At 39.9% G+C, this 26,042-nt stretch overlaps 1 protein-coding gene across 4 annotated transcripts in view; it reads left to right on the top strand.

Moving 5' to 3' along the window:
• Positions 1-21,676, top strand: part of UBR5 (ubiquitin protein ligase E3 component n-recognin 5) — a 114,043-nt gene extending 92,367 nt beyond the window's left edge. For all 4 annotated transcript variants that reach the window (XM_061604601.1, XM_061604593.1, XM_061604586.1 and 1 more), the window contains exons 40-59: positions 4-215; positions 458-688; positions 1,685-1,758; positions 3,370-3,542; positions 4,686-4,799; positions 5,904-6,121; positions 6,531-6,651; positions 6,992-7,090; positions 8,194-8,437; positions 9,465-9,579; positions 9,857-10,001; positions 10,429-10,559; positions 10,956-11,016; positions 13,446-13,621; positions 13,841-13,925; positions 14,880-15,035; positions 15,246-15,359; positions 17,013-17,157; positions 17,604-17,689; positions 19,171-21,676. In XM_061604601.1, coding sequence (XP_061460585.1) covers positions 4-215; positions 458-688; positions 1,685-1,758; positions 3,370-3,542; positions 4,686-4,799; positions 5,904-6,121; positions 6,531-6,651; positions 6,992-7,090; positions 8,194-8,437; positions 9,465-9,579; positions 9,857-10,001; positions 10,429-10,559; positions 10,956-11,016; positions 13,446-13,621; positions 13,841-13,925; positions 14,880-15,035; positions 15,246-15,359; positions 17,013-17,157; positions 17,604-17,689; positions 19,171-19,383 — 2,913 coding nt within the window. In that variant the 3' untranslated portion in view covers positions 19,384-21,676. The remainder of the gene's footprint in view (positions 1-3; positions 216-457; positions 689-1,684; positions 1,759-3,369; positions 3,543-4,685; positions 4,800-5,903; positions 6,122-6,530; positions 6,652-6,991; positions 7,091-8,193; positions 8,438-9,464; positions 9,580-9,856; positions 10,002-10,428; positions 10,560-10,955; positions 11,017-13,445; positions 13,622-13,840; positions 13,926-14,879; positions 15,036-15,245; positions 15,360-17,012; positions 17,158-17,603; positions 17,690-19,170) is intronic.
• The last annotated feature ends 4,366 nt before the right edge of the window (positions 21,677-26,042 follow it).

Here is a 26,042-nt window from a genome sequence, read left to right as displayed (position 1 = left end):
TAGAACTATGTTGAGGAAAAACTGATACCCACTTGGAATTGGATGGTGAGCATTATGGACTCCACTGAAGCTCAACTGCGTTATGGGTCTGCCCTGGCCTCTGCTGGAGACCCAGGGCACCCAAACCACCCACTTCATGCATCACAGAACTCAACCAGGAGAGAGAGGATGACAGCACGGGAGGAAGCTAGCCTGAGGACGTTGGAGGGTAGAAGGTATGCAAATGTACCTTAATAGCTGTATGTTAGTTTCCCCTTCAGTAATCATGCACAACTAAAAATTCAGTGCAGTCATGCACACTAGCATGTGGCCCTTGGAGGACCATCAGTGTTAGCCACCCCTGTCTAAAATGTATAACTCTTTCACTCAGTACTGCCATGTTATGCAGGTCGGGTGGGGGGTTATCCTTGTTTAAACTGTGCATACATTGTGTGTGTGTGCTTTTTTATAATTACAGACGTGCTACACTGCTCAGTGCTCGACAGGGGATGATGTCAGCAAGGGGGGATTTCTTAAACTACGCCCTCTCCTTGATGCGTTCTCACAATGATGAACATTCTGATGTTCTACCTGTTTTGGATGTCTGCTCACTGAAACATGTAGCATATGTTTTTCAAGCTCTCATTTATTGGATTAAAGCAATGAATCAGCAGACTACCTTGGATACACCTCAGTTGGAACGGAAAAGGTATAGAAGTCACTTACACAATGGGGAACCTGCTAGATGATGAGCAGTGAGAGGTGTTTGTGTCTCCTAGCATTTATAACATTAAGCCATGTGTCTCGTGGTTATACATGGAGCATTCACTAAATCAGTATGTGTGTGTAGCTGAAGATGATGCAATTCTGGTAATAAAGAATTGTGAAGCCTGTAATTTAGCTATTACTGTTGAAATATTGGCCTGGATATGAGAATTAATTAGAGTATGCATATTTTCAGTTGCTTCTGCAAAATGAAAGAATGGGCATTATGGACTCTGAATACTGAACTAGAAAGGTGGCCCAAAATTATATAGTGATCAAGCCAGTAGTATTAGAGGTCTCACTTCTCCATTCCTCTCACAGCTTAGATGTACCTGGGCAACCATAGTACTTTGATGAAATCAATGTTCAACTGCTCAACCTTTTTTAATAGGAACATAGCAACTTAACAGCAGACTGCATCCTGAGAAACATCATTATTTCATGGAAGTCAATTTACATACACCTAGAAGTCAATCCTATGATTTCTCTTTTGTCTTTCAGAGTATTTTCTGAAAGGCAAGTAAACATTCATCATCATAGATACCAATTATCCTATTCTTCTTAGGAGCTAAATTTTACTTCGCCTGCTTGGATTTATTTTGTGTTTTAAATTGTTGAAGGATTTAAAAAAAATTTTTTTTGAACTTTTTGCATGTAAACCACTTCTTGAACCTTCATTGAAAGGTATACAGATGAAAATGTAAATAAATATATTTGATACTAAACCATTACTTGCATATATAGTTATATCATTATAGTATAATAAATAAGAGCACACTGTATATGGTATAGTTGTAGGATTGTATAGCCAGGCATTTGATTATTTAATGTGAGAGGGTGGAATGAGCCAATGTGATATTTTAAATGATTTTTCTTGTGTAGCACTATGATGAGTTTTACTGCTATGTATCTAAAATGATCTGGCATTCACTTTTTTAAGGACTCGGGAACTCTTGGAACTTGGTCTTGACAATGAAGATTCAGAACATGAAAATGATGATGACACAAATCAAAGTTAGTATTTATTGGTTGGGGAGGTGGGGAGCTGGCTGGAGACTTGATTATACGTGGTTATCTTGTGTTTAAGACTCAGAATTCTTGGATGTTTATTCAGGGACAATACAGTTGATAAAATGATTGTTGTATGTATTTTTTCCAGGAGTCAGCTTTAGCACCTCTTTTCAGTGCCAGGGTTCAATCCTGGAATGCGTTTGAGCAAATTGAGCAGTCTCTTTCACTGCTGAATAACTGTATAGTCAGCTTCCAAGGTTTATGGTAGTGATATATGAGCTCACCCCCCCTTTAGTTCATTTGTATTCAGTTTGGTTTTTCTAAAGTGTTCTCTCCAGAATTCATAATGTTGGTATACCTGGATGATATTTTCATTGTTGCCCTCTACTTGCCCCCCATCCTTCTTTCCCAGATTTAACTGCAAAGTTTGGGAAGGAGGATCTGTGCAGTAGCAACATCATTTTAAGACTTGGGCACTCATGCAGAGTATCCTTTCTCCAAAGAGGCTGGGAAATGGATTTTGCTTCAAAGGCTTTAGAAACTCAGTTTTTCAGACTACCCAGCACAGCTTTATGTGGATTCCAGGAGGCTGTATATGTATACTGTCTCTCCACTCTTTGTTTAGCTTCGCTTCTCACCTGAATGCAGGGAGTAAAACCTGAGAAGGAGTGAGAGACTGAGAGAAGAACATGACATATCTTCCAGACTGGAGTGTAAATAGAAATCAAATGACTGATGTGTTGATATGAGCTTTGTATATTCAAAGCTCCTGTAGGTTATCTTTCTCAGTGTTTGAAAGAGGGAAGAAGCAGGCTACAGTCACTCTATGGCTGCTACATTGCTAAAGTTTCCTTTGGGGCAAATGGAAGTGAAAGAGGGAGGAGCAAAAAAATTGGAGGAAGAAACAAAGATGTGTAAAGTCAGGTGAAAAGAAGAACGAAAAGGAAATAGGCAAAAGAAAAAAGTAAGGAGAGATGATAAAACAAAACCCCACAGAACAGGGACAGAGAAGGAGTTATAGCAACAGTTAAAGGAGATGTTTAAAGAGTATGCGAATACTGCTGCTAGTTTTTATATAGCATTTTAAGCTTGCAAAATACTATATCTTGTGTTTTCAAATCGTAGTATTTTTGCTAGTTTACATAGCTTTTTTTTTGGAAGGCAGGACATAATGGCAAAGGCAGAACTAGATTTCAAGGTCTCTCTGTCTGTCTTTCTCCCTGCCAAAATGGCAATGATGCCTAAATCAACCTACGCTTGCCAACATTTTAACTAAAAAAGTGAAAGTTTTTCACTTTAGTGGATCTAAAGTGTACTGAACTCTGTGCAGGTTTAGGAAACCTTTTGCACCCCTGCCTGAAAGTATTTGATAGCAAGGCAAATCCTACATGTGGAGAAGAAAAACTGAAATCTTACATAAAGACAAATTGTTACAAAGCAACATTAATGATTTGTTACATATTTACTCTGTATAACACTGATAACACTTCTCCAGTTTTCTTGGACAAAGTATCGGTAGTTATTCCACATTCTTCTGTTTTTTTAATTAATATTTTTCCACATTAAACTCTTCTGTGATCCCCCCCCCCGCCCCTGGACATTTCTGTATTCCAGGTGCTACACTTAATGACAAAGATGATGACTCTCTCCCAGCTGAAACAGGCCAAAATCATCCGTTTTTCAGACGATCAGATTCTATGACATTTCTGGGATGTATTCCGCCCAATCCTTTTGAAGTTCCTCTCGCAGAGGCCATTCCGCTAGCAGACCAGCCACATCTGTTACAGGTAATATTAACTAAGTAAGCTTAAATTGTTTGACTTCTACTGCTGTCCTAGGCTCCTGCTGGGAGGAAGGGTGGGATATAAATCAAATAATAAATAAATAAAGTTGTACACGTAACTTAATACTCTTGACAACTTAACCATGCTTAAGAAATCAGGAACAGATTCTGTTTGTATAAAGCAGACAAATCTGTATAGGATTAGTAGAAATTTCAATCCTTTATTATCCAATATTTCAATATTCTTCTTCCAGTTTCCAAGCAGCATTTATTGATTGTTTAGTTTACACCTGCCCAAGTGTATTAATCAGTCTTCTTATTCACTTCTTATGAGTGAAGCAAGATATTCTATAAGATTAAGCCGTGCGACAGTCTTACAGGACTGAAGTTCCTGGGCTGGGTAACTAATTCGTTCACGTGCAAAGGAGGAATTGATACAGCCAGTAGCTGTTCCTTGGGTTTTTTTTTTGGCATAATACTATTTCAAAAAGCTTTTTAATTAAATGTGCTTGTTATACTACTCCCCACACAAAGCCAAGATACAAAGATGATGAATTTCGTCTGTCATCCAGTGTAAGAGATCCTCCACTTGTATGAAGGGGTTCTGAAAATGGTCTCCTCTTGCAACTCATTGTGTGGTAATACTTGGTGGAAGATCTGGGTTATTTTAGCTTGGAGCAAATTCCTGTCCTAGATTGTTTCTTGGCATATGTGTTGCTCTTGCATCTGGCTTATGGCTAACAAGAAGAACAAAATGGATCCTGATGGTCAGTGTTTCACCTGCTGCTTTATTTTTCATCCCCCCCCCAAAAAAAATTCATAAATGATAGGAATCCAGGCATCACATCAACTGCAGGATCTCTTGCTTCCCATAGTCAATGCATAGGGTTGGTTATTAACCAAGACTTGAAAGCTGGCTTCAAACTTGGTTTCAAATCCTGGTTATTGTTGCTTCTGCTTTTAAAATTAGTGCTGATTTGGGCCTTAAACCATGATGGGGAATGGGAGAATGCAAGGGAGATTCTCGTTGTAGGGAAGAGAAGATGCATATATCAGCAGCTTACAATGTTGTAATTGGGAATGTTACACCTGCATCAGTGTTAACTCCAGTGTAATTACCCCAGATGATTATTTTTGTTGTTTTCAGCCAAATGCTAGAAAAGAAGATTTGTTTGGTCGGCCAAGTCAAGGTCTGTATTCATCATCTGCCAATAGTGGAAAGTGTTTAATGGAAGTGACTGTGGATAGAAACTGTCTTGAGGTATGGATTTATTGTGATATGTTACAAATTCATAACATTGGTTCCTTCTCTCTCCCTTCCTCCACTTTGTCTTGCCACTCTTTTTTTTGCCAAAAAGGAGTACAAGTCTGTATTGCCTATCTTTTTATCCATCACTCTCAATACCTTTCTTGACCTTTTAAGGACTTTGCCGTAGCTTAAAAGACAAAGAGATCACCATGACATTCATTGCAGACTCTGGAAAGGCCATTGCAGTGACCGGAAGACAGCCCTTACCCAAATACAATTGCTGTCTGCTCCTCTAATGAGCAGTCGCATAGCTAGTTATTCTGCTGATTCTTTCTCCAAGTGGGGAATGCATAGAAGTGATTCCAAAAAGTTTGTTAAGAGTTTTAAAAATGTTCTGAATTTTTTTGCTATTTCAATGCATTCATGGTTATATGTGTGCAAAATTAAATTTGTGTGTTAATAGGTTCATACTGAAAGTGATAAAACTTGCCCTCACAGAATATTAGGTCTGCAAGATTCGAAATTGCCATTTTGGAGTATTCTCATCTCATTCTGTAGTACTTTGTGTAATATATATATGTTTCTTTTAAGTAAAAATATCTATAGGAAGAAGTAATATTTGACCCCACAGAGTTCTATGGAACTAGTCAACTTAATCCAAGTACTCTGGCTCAGATAGTTTTAGAATATGGGTTCTTGCATTACAATCACCTTGTTTACATATCATGGTAACCATAGGTAACGGTTTACTATGAATGTGCTGATCTGGGCCACTTTGCTTCTCCCATAATGCAAAGAGGAAATAAACCATGATTCCTAGTATAGTGCTATGTCTGAACCAGAGATTATAGGGTTTTTTTGCTCCCAACGAACCATGATCTGTAGCCAAGGTTTGATCATGGTTTGAGTGAAGCAACCATAGTCTGTGGTTAGGACACAACAGCAAGCTAGGCTTGTTTGCCCTGCACACCAGTGGCCGAGATCAGAGCTTTCATGATAAACCATTAGCTATAGTTTATCATGATAAACAGAACTGGACCAAAATCTTACTGCAGATATGTCTAGAACCTGAAAATACCCAACGATCTTTTACAATTTCATTGCCTCTTTATTTAGGTTCTTCCAACCAAAATGTCTTATGCGTCAAATTTAAAAAATGTTATGAGCATGCAGAATCGGCAGAAGAAAGAAGAAGAACAAAATGTGCCATCTGAAGAATCTGAGAGTTCAAAGCCAGGCCCATCAGCTCATGATCTTGCAGCACAGCTGAAAAGCAGTTTACTAGCAGAGATTGGGTTAACCGAAAGTGAAGGTCCACCTCTAACATCCTTCAGGTACCATCGCTTATTATTCCATGGGCAGTTATTATTCCTCCTTTGCCCTCAACATACGGAGTGCAGATTGCCACAAGTGACTGAGATAGGCAACAGCAGCAGGCAAAAGAGTAGAAAGCAAAGACCACATTGGGAACATGAGGCTTTCATCTTGGTTCTGATCTAATTTTGGCAATTGGTTTGATTCTTAGCTATTCCTATTCCTATTTGGAATCTGAATTGGGGTGACAGGCATTCGGTTTGTACGTTGCTCCCTGCGCCATTTAATTCATGTGTTTCGGTTAAAGTTATCTTTGATGGAAACTGCAGGAGACTGCTGACTCTTTGGCAGCGGTTGAACAAAACGTAATCCTGAAATGCAAAAGTAATCTTATCTGTCCCTACTGGTTGTTTGTTTTTTGTCTTCCAGGCCACAGTGTAGTTTTATGGGAATGGTTATTTCTCATGATATGCTGCTTGGACGTTGGCGCCTTTCTCTAGAGTTATTTGGCAGAGTGTTCATGGAAGATGTAGGAGCAGAACCTGGATCGGTATGTATCTCTTTTTTATATTTAAATGCAGCAGAATAGTGAGCTCAAGTTGCAGGAAGCCAGATTTCGACTGAACATCAGGAAAACCTGACTGTTTGAGCGGTCCGACAATGGAACCAGTGACCTAGGGATGTGGTGAGCTCTCCCAACACTGGAGGCATTCAAGAGGCAGCTGGGCAGCTACCTGTAGGGTATGCTTTAATTTGGATTCATGCATTGAGCAGCCAGTTAGACTTGATGGCCTTATAGGCCCCTTCCAACCCTACAATTCTTCTAATTGAAGATTGCTAGGTTGTTTCGTGGACCTTTTCTTTAACTAATGCATAGCTTCTGTTTGTAGATCTTGACTGAATTAGGTGGTTTTGAAGTGAAAGAATCTAAATTCCGTCGAGAAATGGAAAAACTGAGAAACCAACAATCTAGAGACTTAACGCTAGAGGTAAAAAGGTTTTATATTTCTGATTTTAGTTTGATTTTAAAAGATGAATGGTTGTGGATATCCTGTTACTCTTACAATTACTTTTCTCAATAATGTTAGGATGTAAAATGCAGGCCCAGCCATCACCTTGTATATTTCGAATAGATGAAAGACAATCCAATAATCAGAAACATGGTTTTGAAGGTAATCTAACTCAGTGGGCTGGTAGGCTGCTTATTATTGTTTTGCTACTGAGATTCTGTCCTTTCTGGACTTTGTATCTCTTTGGTCTACAGAGTGCCTTGTTTGTAAGGTGATCTGGCAGACTTTAAAGGGGCGGGGTCATGGATTAGAAGGTAGATCCTGAGGAAGATTCCTGGAAAACAGTCTTAAACCATATAGCAAATACTTTTGGGCATACGGAAAGAAAGCAGTGGAGGTCAAGCCATTGTATTTTGCCCTTGGCCATAGACACTGCAAGGAATGGGTCAGCAGAGGAGTTAAAGCTACATCTAGGTGACTCCAGACTCTCTCAATCAGTTTGTGGTGGTCTTAGTCAAGTTTGAGCTAGGTGGACTCTCTTAGGACTTTGGACATTCTGAAATGAAGATGCTTGGGGCCCTGAGAGATTGTATTCCCTTAGTTGAGTTTGGCATCATGGTATGCATGACAGATACTATCCAAGTAAAAGTACTAATCATCCTTAAAAATACTGATTCCCATTGTCCTTAGAATGCTATTCCATGATGGCAGTGCTTGTAAGTTACCTCCCTGTCACAAACCTTCCATTTAAGCGGGGGGAAGGGGGTAAAAGGTAGGGTGGGGGGTAAAAACGCAGTGATGATGCAGCTTCGGCATTATCTGGGCTCCAGTCCATGCTTCCTATAGGGTAAAATTGGAATTTGTTGGGTGATGAATGATCTTCTGATGATATAACTCAGACAGTTGGAGATTTTACTTATGGTGGACCTTATATTGCGTTCAGTATGACTGGCCCTTGGCTGCAACTGAAGGATATTGTTGGGTGGAATTTGAGTCCTGTGTGGCCCTATAAAAATGATGTTTTGTTTATTAGCCCACCTGTTTCTTCAGACCTTAAGATCTACTTCTAATATGTGTGCTAGGTTGATCGGGATAGAGATCTTCTTATTCAACAAACGATGAGACAGCTCAACAATCATTTTGGTCGCCGATGTGCTACAACTCCAATGGCTGTCCACAGGGTAAAGGTTACATTTAAGGATGAGCCAGGAGAAGGCAGTGGTGTAGCAAGAAGCTTTTATACTGCTATTGCACAAGCTTTTTTGTCTAATGAGAAGTTGCCAAATCTGGACTGCATTCAGAATGCCAACAAGGGGACACATACAAGTAAGTATTGTAATAAATGTGTTTGGCATAAAATTAATGACTTGAACAGTAAGGGGGAGGAGCAATTATGCAGGGTTTTGTATTGCTCTCATGCTCTCAAATCCATATAGGGGCACATATGCTTATTTTACAGTAAAACTGAGAATCTCAAGAAGTTGAGTTTCACTCTTAATGTGGTCACAGAACGCACATAATTCTGATTGTAGGGGCTGTGCTCTACTTCCACAGTTGGAGGCAATAAACTTCTGAATACCAGCACTCAGGTCCTGCTTCCAGGCTTCTCATGGGCTTCTGGTTGGCCACTGTGAGAACAGGATGCTGGACAATATGGACCACTGGCCTGATCTAGCAGGCTTTTCTTAGGTTCTTATGTTTCTTATTATCAGTATTCTCCATCAATTCTTTATTTGAACATAGAGTGTAGAACATCCTAGAATGGAGTAAGGATGTCTGCACATGCATATGCAGTAAAAGGCCATTGAAAGGGGGGGGAAAGAAAGAAGAAATTGCTAGACTGCCATAATTCTTCCTTGATTTAATATTGCTATAGAATACAAGAGGACAGTCTCTATCCTAAAATTCAACACAGGGGAGTCCAACAGAGGAAGGGGAGGGAAATGAAGGCAGGATTAACAAGGAAAGAAAATGCATTTTATTTCAGTTACACGTACTTGGGGTTGGTTACAGTGTGTTAAGGGTCTATTCTATGGGGGTGAACCAAAGAAGAGTTCAATAGGATTCATTATGGCATTTTAACATTTTCCCCCCTCAAATATTTTGAAGTAGACTTCCAAAATTATATATGTGTGTGGGTGGCTGGGTGGCGTTGGAGGAATAAAACTGAATGAAAATGTCTGATTCATATTGGTCTTTAAATCTTCTTACTTGGAATTGTGGTTCCAAGCTAAATTTTGCATTCTACCTCCGTCTGAGGTCCCACAGCTTCATGATCCCTTATAGTATTTATGAATAAGCATTGATATAAAAATGAATGTTTACAAGTCATAAGTGTGCCTGTCCCCTTCAGGTCTCATGCAGAGGTTACGGAACAGAGGAGAAAGAGATCGAGAAAGGGAGCGTGAGAGAGAAATGAGAAGAAATAGCAGTGGCTTGCGAACTGGCTCTCGGAGAGACAGGGATAGGTAAGGAGTTTTCCTTGAAATTAGCTTTTAATCAGGGAATATTTGGAATAGTAAACTGCTAGTTCTCATTCGGCATTTTGTTGAAAGACAGAAAATAAATCTGTAAAATAAAATAAATTAACTGGGAAGCAGCTGCTCCTGTACTGATACAAACAGGAGGTGGGGCAGGATGGCCTGCCTGTCATTTTAACACAGTGAAAGTGCATCTCATAGTGCCCTTTACTTGGGCCTTCTGCAGAACAAAGACAATGTCTGATTACATGTCGTTGTTTTTCAGGGACTTTAGAAGGCAACTCTCCATTGATACCAGGCCTTTTCGACCTGCCTCAGAAGGGAATCCTAGTGATGACCCTGATCCTCTTCCAGCACATCGACAGGCCTTGGGTGAAAGACTTTATCCCCGTGTACAAGCAATGCAACCTGTAAGGCTAATTTACTCTTCCATCTACCATGGTGAAAATTGTTCTTGTTTCTTAAAATGCACTAATATATAGTATTCCACTGATTATTTGGGTGTGTTTACACATGCTTGACTTGTTCGTAAGCTGTGATATGAATACTTTTGCCTTAGATCTGCAGTTCTTTGTAGGGGTAGGGCTCCACTAAGGATGCTATACTCCCCTGTGCCTAGGGTTTCCAAATTAATATCAGTGAAGTTGCAGCTCCTGTGCATGTTACAGGATCCATATATGGAGCTGCCACCTCCATTTAAATAAATAATGACAGTCCACAAGCACCACAATGTCTGATTGCATAGCAGGGTTCTGGATCCAGGACAGTTGAGGTTTCCTAACACATGGGGAAGGCTGGAAAAAATTGGAAAATAAGATATTTATCTCTCATTTTCAGGCATTTGCAAGCAAGATCACTGGGATGCTGTTGGAATTGTCCCCTGCTCAGCTGCTACTGTTACTAGCCAGTGAAGATTCCCTCCGAGCAAGAGTGGATGAAGCCATGGAACTCATTATTGCACATGGAAGGTAATTTAACATTGCTGCTGAATCCTTGAGGGAACCCTTTTCAGAAAGCACCCGGCTTTGGACTCTCATAGGGAAAAGAGGCAATAAGTCTTTACATTTTAGTTCCTCCATAGAACTCCTGTGACTTTTAGGGGAAGTTTCTTTATCTTTTAGTTTTCCCACTAAACTATTTGTTTGGGTATTCAGAATACTGAGAAAGGAAGTCAATACGACCCTCTTCCCCAATTGCTTAGCAGCCAGCAATTCCATCTATGCTTGCTTTTTTCTTCATATTTCTTGAAGAGTATTTTTTAAAATACTGAGTGTATTACCGTTGTATAATAAAATTTAAATTGAGTTTTTAATCATTGCATTGACTGTGGTTAAATATTTCCCCCCTTATATTCTCCTCAAAAGGGAAAATGGAGCTGACAGTATCCTAGACCTTGGTTTGTTGGATTCTTCAGATAAAGTACAAGTAAGACTTCTGTTTTAACGCCTTTATCAGCTTACCGTTATGTGTGTGGAATATGTTTGACCACCACTTTTGCAAACAGTTCCAGCTATAATCTGTTGGTCACATCAGTCCCAAAGGAGCTTTTAATCCAGCTCTCAGGCTGTCTGGGTAGCACGTCTTCCTTTCCAGATACTCCCTTCTGGATGTGATCTCCTGGCTGTAAGGCCCAGGAAGCAGCTGTGCTGCCAGGGCAGTGTGGACATGGCACTGCGCCATAGGAGACTCGCATGTTTCAAGAGAGGCTTGCTGCCTCCCCTGAGAATGTGTTGCCTGCTGAGGATGGGAGGCCAAGGAGAAAAGAGACCTTGCAATGGCTCATGTGTACAAGAGGCATCCAGATGAGAACAAGCAGGGCAAGTCTCAGTGCCAACAGCACCGATATGCCACTCAGGGCTGGGGATGTAATATGAACTGCAGATTGCAACTGACATGCTTAATTAAATAAAAATGCTTTTTGGGGTTGCAAAGCATTATGGTTTTGTTCGGTGTATGAAATGGACTGCCTTCAAGTCGATCCCGATTTATGGCTACCCTATGAATAGGATTTTCATGGTAAGCAGTATTCAGAGGCGGTTTACCATTGCCTCCCTCTGAGGCTAGTCTTCCCCAGCTGGCTAGGGCCTGCTCAGCTTGCCACAGCTGCACAAGCCAGCCCTTTCCTTGTCCACAGCTGCCAGCTGGGGGGCAACTGGGCTCCTTGGGACTATGCAGCTTGCCCACAGCTGCACAGGTGGCAGGGCATGTAACCCTTGAGCCACTCCCTGTAGGGGTGATCTTTAGCTGGCTCTTGACACCCAGGAGACACGAGCGGGGATTTGAACTCAGACTCTGGACTCCCAGTCAGGCTTTCCTCCCCACTGTGCTATACCAGCTCTGTCCAATGTATACACCACCATAATCTGAAATGGGAATGAAAAGACTTGTTGCCTAAAATATTTTAAAAGCTACTTTTAAGAATGCTTAGGATTTTCCCTTGATGCCAGTCCATCACGTGGGTAGTAGTCTGTCATCTGGAGTTCAAGGACAGGAAATGCGCTGAAGCTTGAGGGAAGTAGTTGGGGGTCGCTGGCTTGCAGACCCCAGTCCATTTCCTGTCCTGGTCCAAGGCAGATGTTTCTTAGTCCTGCTCTGTAAGGTTTTTTAACCCTTCCTTTTTCATCCTTTTGTTTCTTCCTTTCCTGTTCCCTCTTAACTTTTTTCTTTTTCCCTGGTGGTGGGGTTGGGACCTGGGTTTCCCTTTCTCTCCCCCATCGGGATCGTGGAGCAGGGGCAGCAAGTTAGAGTTCCAGCCAGACTCCCCCCCCCTTTAGTTAACCTTTTAGTCAACCAGCTTCAGGGAAGCTCACTCAGCTTCAGCCGGACTCTCTCTTTTGCTTCCTGCTTTCGACCCAGAGAAGGGCAGGGAAGCCTGTCCTAGCTCCTACGGGGCCCTTTCCCCCCAAAATTCTAATTCAGTTTTTTGAAAACTCCTATTCCCTTCTTATCCTCCTCCTTGCCTCATTATATATATTAATAAAGAACTTGTTTTCCAAGTGTCATTTCTTATATAGGCAAAATGATAGCATCCATGCACACAGAGGAAGGCATCTGTAAGCTTGGGGAGAGCCCCAAGGTTTACAGAAAGACAAAAATGGACCCCAAGAGGACCAAGTATGCTCAGTGGCCACAGAACATTGAATGTTCTGTTGGTGGGCTGGGTGGGGGGAGTGATAGGAGGAGAAATTGAATAGAGCTGGAACCCTGACATGGAACATTCCATGTTGCATCATTTTGTTGTAGCACCTACTTAAAGCTTGTGGTACTTTATCTTTGAAGCCAATACCTCCTCTTTTTAGAATATATGACCTGCCACACAATTTATATACCTAGATGTGGCCTTTAGGCTGAAAGGTTTAGTTATCGCAGTCTAGTAGATAGGTGAGCTATGCTCTTATGCTATGATTTGATGAGAATGTAACTTGCTTGGTTTTTTCTCATACAGTGGAGGCTGTTCAGGCAATACTTTGCCCGTGGATTATACCCAGGCAGAGAGTGTGAGTGAGCCTCATATGTCACCTTCCTACAAGATCCTCTTAGTTTACTTCTCACTATGGGTGGGGCCGGGGGTTGTGATGGAAAAGATGAGGAGCGCATGAGTCTAGAGTCCATTCCTTGTCTTGTGGCTAAATTTCATTTAAATTATTTGTTTTAAAGGGATTACAAACAAAACAAACTAAATGTGCAGGTCCACATTTAGTTGCCTTAACGACATACATCTATTGTTAAAATAATTTTAGCATTTGTTTAATTCACTTTGTTAGTTGTTGTAGTTTTGATAAACAACTTGTAAGATTTCAGTCCTTATTAGTGCTGCAGCAAAAACTCCTTTTACTTCTCTCTCTTTTTAAAAGGAAAATAGAAAACGGCATGGTTCCAGTCGCAGTGTGGTGGACATGGAATTAGATGATACGGATGATGGCGATGATAATGCACCACTGTTCTATCAACCTGGAAAGCGTGGTTTTTATACACCAAGGCCTGGCAAAAATACAGAAGCTAGGCTAAATTGTTTCAGAAATATTGGCAGGTAAATATTCTTTAGGTTTGTGTATCAGTTTGTGTGAAAAATATTAGAATGTGTATAAAAATAAATGTAAAGAGAAGAGTAAGATTTGGGAATTAAACACCAGGTTTATAATGGCTACAACTAAATTTTGAAAATATTATTGACCTCATTTGCTTTGATAGACCTATTTTGACTTGTTTTCTGCACTTTTTAAAATATGAACTTTTTCTGATTTTTCAGAATTCTAGGTTTGTGCTTGCTACAGAATGAACTTTGTCCCATTACATTAAATCGACATGTAATAAAAGTTCTTCTTGGAAGAAAGGTAAATGTGTATATAAATTATATTAATAGCTCATTACAGGGCTGCAGCATTATTTGATGAATATTGTAATGCTCAATTTAAAAAGTAGGGCTTGCTTAATTGGGTATTGCCTCTGTGTCATTCAACAGTCCATTTAAAGCAATGGCTCTTCTTCCCTCTACTGGGTACAGCTTCAACCAGAAAATGGAAGCTCACTCCAGGGTTTCCTCATATGAGTCATTTCTACTGGGAGGGGTATCTGGAGGAGGAGGAGGTGGTGGCGGTGGCAGCTCTTTTGGTCTCCTTTGAGCATGAGGAAATCACACTCTGTAGTCTCCTCCAGGACCCCTCTCAATTCTCAGTGGGAGCGTTGACTTGAGGAAGGAATGGGTCATAACACTTTTGTGCTCCTTTAGTCCCTGCTGAAGGGGGCTAAAGTAGGCCTAAAAGGAGTATGAGAGAGCTTGCTTCTGCTCAGCACCCATCCCATCTGGATCACCTGAGAAACCTGTTGAATGATGTATTAGAACTCGGGGGGGGGTTAAACTGGAACGCAGGGAAAGGCACTTCATATTCAATGAGAAGAGAGCAGTGTCTGCAAAAATGTTCTAAGAATATGAAGAGTTAATCAGTAGATGAATCAGCTAAAATCTGATTTTTAAAATTTTTGATTTTGTGCTAACCCATCCCCCCTCCTTAATCCTGTGTACATACTGAAGTGTACACTGGAACATGTTTACGATTGCATTCATCTAGTCATGCTAGTCTCTGATAAATATACTTAGAGGAAGATGATTTTGTTGAAGTAATAAAGCAGTCCATGGGCTTGCTCCATTGCTTGATTAATTGCTTGGTATGGACACTATTTGTAAAGCATCTTGAAGTTCTTAACAGCAAACTGCTCGGTAGATTAGCTGTCTTGTGAGCTGATGATGTAACTAAAAGTGATGTTTTACATGTGCATTTTATTTTCAGGTTAACTGGCATGATTTTGCTTTTTTTGATCCGGTAATGTATGAAAGTTTGCGGCAACTTATCCTCGCTTCCCAAAGTACAGATGCTGATGCTGTTTTTGCAGCAATGGACTTAGCATTTGCAATAGACCTGTGTAAAGAGGAAGGCGGAGGACAGGTAAACAGAAGTTACAGTGTTATTCAGAATTGATCAACTTTTTCTACTATTAATTGAAAATGAATGGTTGCTTCAGTAATTTAAGTAGCAAGCTTAACAAAACATATGGCTGAGGAAAATTTCCCTTTGAATGTGTTTCCATTTTGTAAGATTTTTATAAATAGTTTAATAGTTTATTTGAAAAACTTCTGTTTTGCAATATTTTCCTAGGTTGAACTTATTTCCAATGGTGTAAATATACCTGTCACTCCTCAAAATGTTTATGAATATGTCCGAAAATATGCAGAGCACAGAATGTTAGTAGTTGCAGAACAGCCTCTACATGTAAGTGATGTGAAATTCTTCTCTGAATGTGGTACAATTGAAAGGCATTGATTTTATTCTGGTGTTTTCTTCCTCATGCTACATAGTTTGTATAGGACTGTATCTTGGAATAAGTAGACCACAATTTCTGTGCAGTCCATGAAATTGGGCAAAGAGTGGTTGCCTGGTTTTCTACTGCTCAGCTGCAGGATCATTAGGGTTCAGTTAAATTTACAATTGGTACAGGAAGTGCTACTTGTCCTCATGATATAAGTGTGATCATATTATTCTTTGGAGTCTTGCTCTTTTAGGTTCTTCCCTTCTGGAGGAGGGAGAAGTTTCAGTGTTCTTTCTGGCTACTGTTTCTGATAGCTGGTGAGAGTTGGTTCTGAGTTAGTTTAGTCATTCAGTCAGGGAGAAATAGAAAATTCATAATAATACTTTGCGATGAAAGAAATATCTCACTTGACATTTGTGATTATGAAAAAAATTCTGGGTAGTGAAGATGCTGCCTGATTGGTCTGTAATCCCTATGCAGATGTAAACATAAGCCATATCCTGAGGTACAGTTAGGACCCCTTTAAAAAAAAAGAAAATGCTTGCAGAAGAATAATATAAGTAGGTGTGTGTGTGAAGGGGTATTTTGGGTGTGTGTCAGTTTAATTTCTCTAAAAGTGAAAAAAGAAACTGCACACGTACAGGGGGCTTCTACAAGAAGACCCCTATGTTGACAATACAGTATATACAGGGAGAGTGGATGTGCAGAATCACTAGGAAGAATCCCTGCTCCCATTTAACCACTGCTGTGATAATGCTGCTGCAATATATCTATTGGTCAGGAAAAGAGGGGCCATTCAGGGCTCAGATCAGCTGGTTGTCTCTCTTGCCACAGATCAGAGATCATCTGGTGGAATGGATTATTACTCTTAGTAATAGTAGTAGTAGTAGTATATTTATTGCTTGCTCTTCACCAGTAGGTCCCAGGGTGGGTCACAGAAATTGTGCTCGTAATGGGTACTATAATTTTCTGGGAGCACCAAAATGAGTCCTAAGGGCAGCACTATTACATTGCTCATTTTGGGGATGTTGGAGGATTTTTTGTTTTCTAGCTTGTTGCTGTTGAACTCCCCCCCCCTCCAACATCCTAGAAATCAGGTGTCCACAAATGTTGGCCGACTTTAATAGCCAAGCCAAAAACATGTCACCAAGGGTTGTATCCAGTGTTAGTGATACTCAGAGTAGACCCATGGAAATTAATGGACATGACTAACTTGTGTCCATTAGTTTCAGTACTCCGAATAGAACTTGCTTGGCTACAACCCCAAGACCTTGGTCTCGCCGCTTGTCCCTGATCTTGCTCCATACCTCTATATGAGGTCATGGAAAATTCCCAGTTCCCCTCCTCAGCTCAGAAGGCCTAGCATAACTACAAGGACAAGCCCTGCTCTGCCGTCAGGCTCCAAGCTCCCTCCTTCCTGGTGCAGAACAACTGCAGGGATGCAACAGGGGCTCACTTGCCAGATGGTGATGGCACATTTGCCATGACAAGCAGAACTGTGGGCTGTGGCTACAAATTATCAGTCAGACATTGGTTCTAAACCTCTAGTTGTATAGTAACTAGCCTGCATTCAGTTCATGTTAGTGTTGACATGAAAATTATTGTGGCTTTTTCAGGCAATGAGGAAAGGTCTGCTGGATGTACTTCCAAAGAATTCATTAGAAGACTTGACAGCAGAAGATTTCCGACTTCTAGTAAATGGCTGTGGTGAAGTAAATGTGCAAATGCTTATCAGCTTTACTTCTTTCAATGATGAATCAGGTATAAAATTATTTGTTTAATTTTTCAGTTGTGTAGGAGTAACATTGTTCCAGACTGCTTTTTTCATATTGGTTAGACAAATGTAATGTTTCAGGAAACATATAGCCCATATTTTTTGTTGTATTTGTCCCTTGCCTATTGCGAAATTATAAAAGTTCTAGTTCAGATGGCATCCGTGTAACTCCTTCACATTAGTATTGTCTTGATTCTATGAAATGAGACCTTATCACCTGTTTAATAGAAACTGTCATTTGGTGGTCAAAACATTGTGTTACTGATGTACTAAAGCTTTAGTGATATCACCTCTCTGTCTGCTGCTTCTATTGGCATTTTAACTCAGTTTGTTTTACCTTTCACACAACCAGAGTATTTCCATTAAGTCCACTTGGTAATATAAAAGTTATGATCTACCTGCTCTTGTATTAATTGATTTCATTTTTGAACAGGAGAAAATGCTGAAAAGCTTTTGCAGTTCAAACGTTGGTTTTGGTCCATAGTTGAGAAGATGAGCATGACTGAAAGGCAAGATCTAGTAAGTATTCTTTGTTTGGGTCAATGTATAGGGTTAGTTCATCCCTATTGGTACTAGATTCTTCTACAGCGGAAAGGAGAAAAATTCATATTTTAACTACCCCTGTATGCTATCATTTTTTCAAAAAGTTCAGCCACTCAAGAATTTGGGTTTCTTCTGGTTCATCCTGGTGCATTTCAAAATTCTGTTTGAGGGGACTTTCAAAAACAGACTGTGATAGGCAAAGGAAATCAGTAAACAGCCACAAACCCTACTGGGCACCCCCCATGCCCCTGGGGATGTCTAAAGTAGCTGTACTAATTTCAGCTTTTTGGTTTTAAAAAAGGCTGAACAAAGAGAAAATCTAGAGAGGTTACTTGTAGTTACTCTCATAAAACTAATAGTACAATTCACTAATAGGCAAAAAACCTTGTGGTTTAAGAACATACCTATAGCCAAGAGATATTTCTATCAAATCCTGGGAAGTGTAGTTAGTGAAGGGTGGTGGGAGTTGCTAGGAGATGCCCTGTTTCCCTTACAGAGCTTCAGTCAGAGTGGCTGACTGTTAAACCACTTTGGCCACTGAAGCTATGTCAGGGGACTAGGAGTCTCCTCTCAGCACCCTTCACAAACTATACTTCCCAGGTTTCTTTGAGGGAAGCCATGACTATCTAAAGTGAAATAAAGGTCTGGCATGGGTGTGGCCCCGATTAGCCAAGCCTAGCAGTTGTGGTCTGGCTTTTAGAACACTGACAGTTGGCTCTTACTGAGCATGACCGGCCTTATCATTGAGTTCAATGCCAAATTTCTTAAATTAATTGAAAATCAGTCAGGCATTTTTAAAAACATTTTAAACTGCAGAAGATGAAGGTCAGAGTATGGGGCAAGGTCAGTAATAGGATTACAGGTACTCTGTGAACATGGTTGATTTTTAATTAATTTCAATCAATTATGAGAACTGACAGAAAAAGGTGCAAAAGGACTCTGCTTTTTCTCTATCTCTTTTTGCACTTTGAACTCTTGATTCTCTCTGTTTTGTGTATTGCCATGAAAATTTAGAGGGTTGTTAAACCAGTGGTTCTGAGTTCAGGACTATGTTTTGTAAGGTTTTGTTTTGAAATGAACTTATGGGAAGCATCAGAATGGCATGGGGGTATTTTCAATTTAACATTGCGGGATGCAAAAAATACATGCTGGCTATAGTGTATATATATAGTATGTATAGTATACTCTCGTGACTCTAATAAGATGATCATTTTCTAGAATATCACATTCATTATATGAGCATTGTCGGTTTCTGCCATTCATTATTACCCAATTCAGTTTTGTGTTAATAATTTACTATAGAATTCCTTATTTGCAGAAATACTAAGTTAATAATCAAAGTGATGCTCACAGATATCATCTTAACATATTGTTTGAATGTAACATTAGGAATGTAAAAATTAGTGTGTTGTGTGTGTGTTCCCCAAAGCATTAACAGGCTACTGTTTATCCCTTAGGTTTACTTCTGGACATCAAGTCCATCCTTGCCTGCTAGCGAAGAAGGATTTCAGCCTATGCCATCAATTACAATAAGGCCGCCAGATGACCAACACCTTCCTACAGCGAACACTTGTATTTCTCGCCTTTATGTCCCTCTTTATTCTTCTAAACAGATTCTCAAACAGAAGTTGCTACTCGCCATTAAGACCAAAAATTTTGGTTTTGTGTAGAGTAAAAAAAGTGTGTATTGCTGTGTAATATTACTTGCTAGTTTTTTTGTAGATTTTCCATATGTCTATAAAAGTTTATGAAAGTTAATGCTGTCATACTGTCCCTGCTGGTGCAATGACTAAATGCAACATTCCTGTATTAAATTTGCAATTCAAGGGCCGAAGAAGCACTAGCAATGTAAGACTTCTAACCATTTGCTAGTTGGCAGCTTCCTGGCCAACCCCAGCCAAAGATGACAGCAGAACAATATAAATTACACTGTGATTTAGCTTTTTGCCGGGGGTGGGTGGGAGGGTGGGAGAAGGAATATGTAAAATGTTCTAAGAAAATTCACTGCTGCCTTTGTGGAAAATGCTTCAACAAAGGTTCTTGTATAGAGGGAGTAGGGAATTTCAAAATAAAAGATGAAGTATGTTCTGTGTTTTATTTTAACTTTTAAAAAAAATGGTGTTTAATTTTGTGGTTGGCTGCAGTTGTGCATCATGTATACTGAACTTGTAAAAAGTTCTTGCCAGTTAGAGCTAAGAGTTGAAATCATTCACGTTTGCTTACAGAAACCACTGCCATTGCAAGTTTTGTCTTTTTGCATTGGAGTCTGGCACACTAAATACCACCACTAATGTTTTGCATGTAATCTGTATACTTTAGTGAGGATCTTTTTGTACATAACAAGGAAGCCAATGCACAGTATTTAATCGTTCACAATCAACATTTTTGTAACCCTCTTGCCTTGAGCAGTCAGTCAGGAGGTTGTTCCACTTCCAACTCCACCCTGCACACTTGTTCTGCTGTGTCTCAAGCTGTTTAAAATTTCAGCCTAGGCACTACCTGGTAACTGTAAAATGTTTATAAGATCATGATTATTTGAAGGTACATTTTGAAGAAATTTAATGTTCGTGAGCAGCTTAACTACTTTTGTATCTAGCCTTTTTTAAGTATCTTGTTACAGTTTTTAATAAATTACAGACAAAGTACAAAGTCATACTGAAGAAACAATAGTTTTTATTTATATAGCCTGTATAATCTTAGTTAACACTACACACCACAGTCATTCACTAAGTCACTAAATTTCCTAAGTGAATAAAACTCATCCTCATCTTCAATCAAAACAGAAGTTCAGCCCACATTTTACAGTTAGCAGAGAACCCTGAATTGCCCTGCCCTGGCAAGCTCTTGTTTTCACCAAACTGTATAGATGGAGGCTTAAATGTTTTGTTTGGTCAGCACAAAAACGTTTGCCAAATGCACTGTGACGTGCAGAGTGCTTGCTTTTTGATATTTTTTTTTGGGGGGGGGGAGTCATACCTCAGTATGCTAGGATCCCATTTTGTTTAGTACTACATTGTATAAAAGGGGAAGTCTTTTTGTTGTTGCTTGCTCACTATCAGTCAGGAATTGTTATCTTCAGTCTTTCTCCTATCCCTGGGGTTCTTGGCATGGGAGAAGTAACACATCACTAAGAACTTGCCTAAATTTCTGCCAAAGCGGACCATTTCTCTTCTACCCCCCCCCAAAAAAAGAGAATGTCAAAAGCATTCAAGCCCATTTCTGCCTTAGCTTAAAAATAGAGTGGCTGCTTTCTATAGAAAATCTCTGGCAGGCTTTGGGGAAGCTCTCTAGAGCAAGACTGTTTGTTCTCTTAAAGCTGACAGTGCCAGGCTTGTATAGTTTAAAAAAAACTGCAGGTGCTTTTTTTTAAAAAAACCCTGCATGTATTGATGAAATAATTCGTTTCCCCAGTGACAGCCCTTTTAGGGATAAAGATGGAGTTTCCGGTGATGTATTCAATGGATATAAAATTTTGGATTCCGTTCCTGAATCTGCAACTGGTTTAGGACAAGTTATTTAATGTCTCTGGGCCTCTTACTCACATTCTGTAAAATAATGATAGTTACCTACCTCACTGAGGTGTTGAGGCTTAACAAGATTAATCTCTTCCAGAGCCCTCCTATGAAAGGCTGTGTATATTGTAAAGTATTGTTATATATAACCTGTGTATATATAGCATATCCATATGTTATATGTATAGTTCTGTATATAACATAGCTGTTTTACAACAATCACAGCAGGATAAACTACACAGTCAACGAGCCCTATGTAGTAGCTTAAAAATAACATATATACATGTAGACAACACTTTGCTGATACTCTAACCGAAGGGGAAAGCTAGAATGATTTATGCTGTAGTCATTGACTCAAGATGTATATGTAGCTATATAAATAGCTTTTCTCTGTATATTTGAACAGTATCAAGCTTTTAATAAGAAATGTTTATTAAAATTGTACACCACATTATTGTCTGACTTAAGTTAGTTTCTTTTCAATATGTGGTAGATTTTTTTAAAAAAAAATAGGAAAGCTTTAGTAGTATTGAACTTCACCTAACTCTTTGAAACTAGAAGTGGCTTCTTTGATCTTATTTGCTGGTTTTAAAGCTGATACTAATGTTCCCAGAGTTTCTTGTTAAAGCCTGTTCCTGTTCCTTTAATAGTTACTAAGCCTGTTGGGTTGGTGAAGCTAAGATGCACGAGCCACTTTGGTTCACCAAACATGAGGATTTAATAACATAGCAAGTCTCTGTTGACCTATGGATTGTCTTAGTAGCTTAAGATAGTATCTGGGGGTTGAGGGTAGTAGACGACCATCCACTGTGAGGCCTCTGCAAGAGATAGTGAAGCACCAGAGCTTATTTGTGTCACAGTTTATTACTGTGCATTCACAATTATACACTGCATATTGCTTGCTTTTTATTTTTCCATTAATTGAATCTAACCTTGAGATGGAACGTGCAGGAAATGTTAAATAGGACCTCAGTCTTTCAAGTAGACATACAATGTAATTTGTCTGGTTTTGCAAACAGCAATTTTAAACTTAATATGAACACATGCAAATTTGTTAACAATTAAAGGGGCATATTCTGACTTGTTTGAAAAAATCTACATGCATATATATTAACAACCACCATCTTATATTTTTTATTTATTTAAAAGCAATTTATATATTGCTTGAATGTAAAGACCTCTAAGCGGTTTACAAAAACCATTAAAATTAATAAAACCGTTAAATACAAGTAATTAAAATATTTTAAAAGATTAAAACAGATCAACACCTATGCATCTGGAAAGGCCTGCCTAAACAAAAAAGTTTTAAGCAGGCATCAAAATGAATTCAGCAAAGGTACCTGCTTGATGTCAATAGGCAGAGAGTTCCAAAGAGTAGGTGCTGCCACACTAAAAGAACATTTTCATATAAGTGCGGAATGAGTATTATATGGCATCTGTAACAGTGCCTGTTCCGCAGACTGTTTGAGTGGGCACATTGGGTAAGGTGGTCTTGCATATTTTTTTGCTGTTGTCGTGGAATTTACGACTGAGTACTTTTTGAGGAGATTTAATAATGAAGCCAAAGCCTGTTTTAAGGTTGTTTATTTAGCTAAGCACTTAGCCAGAGTAGAGTACAGGACACAACTCTCTTCCTCAAAATGGTGGTTAGTTACAGACAGTTATATACCTTTACCTCCGTCACAATCATAGCAACAGTTACATTGCATATATTCTATGTTACAATGCTACAATGATGCTCTGCCCCCTGTTCCATCCGTCCTCCCTTCATTCCTGCAATATCAGTGTCCTTGGCACATTTTCACTACAACAGCACTATTCTCTGTTGTCTACGTGACCCCCTGTCTGATGAAAATGGCAGTCAGACTTGTTCAGTATTGATCGAAATCCACCTCACTGTCTATCAAAGATTACCTAGATGCTCTTATTCAGACCTGTATACTTGTACTCTGCTGGGAAAGAGGTGGACTGGAATATTATTTAACATTCCTGTTGCCAATACGAGGCATATCATACCCTCAAGAGGGAAGCAGTCTGAGCAAAAGTAGTGATGAAAGTGCAATCAGGATTATGGAAATGCTTCCCCTGCAACTCACAGGATTCATTTATATCCTGTCCCAGTTTGCAAAGAAATTCTCAGTGTAACTTAATGCAATAAATAAAAGTATAATTGCAATAACATAAAAATAATTTAAAGCAGTGCAAGAATCGGGAAACAAGCAAGTTAGTTACAACTAAGAATTACAACCAAGATTTAAAGGCCTGGGCAACGTTTTAATCTAAAAAATGCATTAAAAAGATAAGTTGATCCCAGGCAAGCCATTCGAGGGAGAGAATACCAGAGTTGCGGCACTAACCACAGATGATCACTACCTGCTTTATCTTAGAAGAGGGCACTTAACACCCTCTGAAGATGATACCAGAAACCTAAGTAGAAAGGCATTTAGATTCCTGGCTTCTAAGCTGTATTGGATTTTATATTTTGTTGCACTTATAAATTGCTTCCTATGAGGCATCTTGAAACGTTTTACAGTACAATAGAAACTTCTTAACACATCTTCATTTCTTAAAACATCTTTGTACTCCATATCAGTAATGCAATATTTTGGCCCCTTACGTTTAATTTCTTGATTCAAGTTGGTGAAACTGGACTGCATGAACTTAAGCGGGTTGAATCTCTTTACAGTGGGAGCAACAGCCTGATCTTTTGAGCTGTTCTTGGTGTCGCAGCGCTTAGTGTGCATACAGTCTCCTGTATGCGTGCTGGATAACATATTTGGATACCACTGGATGAAATCTTGATGCTCTTTATGTTGAAAGAGTTCAGACAATCCTTCAGAAGCTTGGCTGGCCAGACACAGAGCAAAGGTCAACTTTGGTACCAAAAAGAGGTGAACAACAGGCAGTTACCCTTGCCTAATGAGTTAATGCCTAAGCCTCTCATGATAGTATACTTAAGTAAATATTTCTAGAGAAGCAATTGATTAAGGATGATAAAGTGTCCAGACAAACCTTTCTCAAGACATTGCTCCAGCTTGAAGTGTGGTCATTAACTTACAAAAGGGATGGCCAATTATTTTTTGGTTTACAATTTCATGTATATGCTACAGATATGAAGATGGTAATAGAATCATAGAACTGCAGAGTTGCAAGGTAATCTAGTCAAATTCCCCTCCAGATGCAAGAAATGTACTACTACACAGCGTCACTGATATGTAGCCATCCAGCTTGTGCAAACTTTTTGGCTGCTGATGTAAAGGTATTCATTTTTGTTTATTTCATTATGGTCAGTGCTCAAACAGGTTTTGCAGGTTTTGTAGTGCTTCAAAAACCTGTTTGACCAGAGGCAACAGCAAGATGGGGGGGGGGGGGAATGAAGAGCTGATCGTTGCATTTCATACGTTTTCTGAGACCTATAACACTTGTATAAAAATGACCCCAAGCAAAAATAGCCTGTTTTTCACATTTAAGGTTTTGGTGACCAGATGAAAGAAGGGTCATTACAATGCCTCTCCTTGGGTGTATTCTTATACCCAGTTCTGCTACTTGAAGCTCAAGTGATACCGGTGGCCAGGAGTGTCGTCTTTTCCAACCACAGGGTGCTCTATCTGTGCCCTCTCCTGAGAAACAAGTACCAGAACACTGATGCAGGGTGCACTAATCTCAAGACTGCTCTATTGGCGATAGGTTTTTATACAAGCCTGTCTCCGAATGTTCACAAATGGCAGCTGATCCAGATTGCAGCAGCAAGATTACTAACAGGCATGGAACGTAGGAAGTCAGACAGTTGGTTCATCTGGCTCAGTACTTGCTGCATTGACTAGCAGCAGCTGAGATTTCAGACGGGACTTTACCAGCCCTACCTAGAGATAATGGGGATTGAACCTGGGGCCTTCCTGCTTACAAACCCTTTCCATGGCAAAGAGAGCACATCATACTAATCCTCAATTTCCAGGCCCAATTCCAAGCACTACTTTTAACATTTAATCCCATAATCTTTCTATACATTCATTCTATGTTCTGATATCTTCAGATGTCATGTTGTGCACATTATTTGCCGCTTGGCAGGAAGCACCAAGTCCAAGGCATCTGATGCTTCCCAGTAAAGTCTGGCCATTGACATAATGACCATCTCTCAATGAGAGGAGCCAATTTCAAGATTCCTGTAAATTCCCAGCCTTTCTCTGAAATAGCTAAGCACAGTGGGGAGGAGAGCCTGGCTGGGAGTCCAGAGTCTGAGTTCAAATCCCCGCTCATGTCTCCTAGGTGTCAAGGGCCAGCTAAAGATCACCCCCACAGTGAGTGGCTCAGGGGTTACATGCCCTGCCACCTGTGCAGCCGCAAGCAGCTGCAAGCTGCATAGTCCCAAGGAGCCCAGTTGCCCTCCAGCTGGCAGTTGCGGACAAGGAAGGGGCTGGCTTGTGCAGCTGTGGCAAGCTGAGCAGGCCCTAGCCAGCTGGGGAGGACTAGCCTCAGAGGGAGGCAATCGTAAACCTCCTCTGAATACCGCTTACCATGAAATCCCTATTCATTGGTTCACCTTAATTCAGGATTGACTTGAAGGCAGTTCATTTTCATATATGTGAAGTCAAGATTTTTTTGTTCGTTTTCATCACTTTACGTATATTAAACCACATTTGCCATTTTGTTGCCCATTCACCCAATTTGAAGAGATTCTGTTGGAACGTTTTGTAATTAGTTTTGGTTTTTTCCACTCCGAATAATTTGGTGTCCTCCACACGCTTGGTTCAATCTCTGCAGGCCCAGATAGAACTAGGAACTTGCCCTGTGTGAAGCACTAATAAACAACTGTTGCT

The sequence above is a fragment of the Rhineura floridana genome, chromosome 1 (assembly GCF_030035675.1).
Source record: "Rhineura floridana isolate rRhiFlo1 chromosome 1, rRhiFlo1.hap2, whole genome shotgun sequence".
NCBI classification, from domain to species: domain Eukaryota; kingdom Metazoa; phylum Chordata; class Lepidosauria; order Squamata; family Rhineuridae; genus Rhineura; species Rhineura floridana.
Note: the sequence above shows the minus strand (reverse complement) of the source record. Positions and strands in the feature narration are given on the sequence as shown.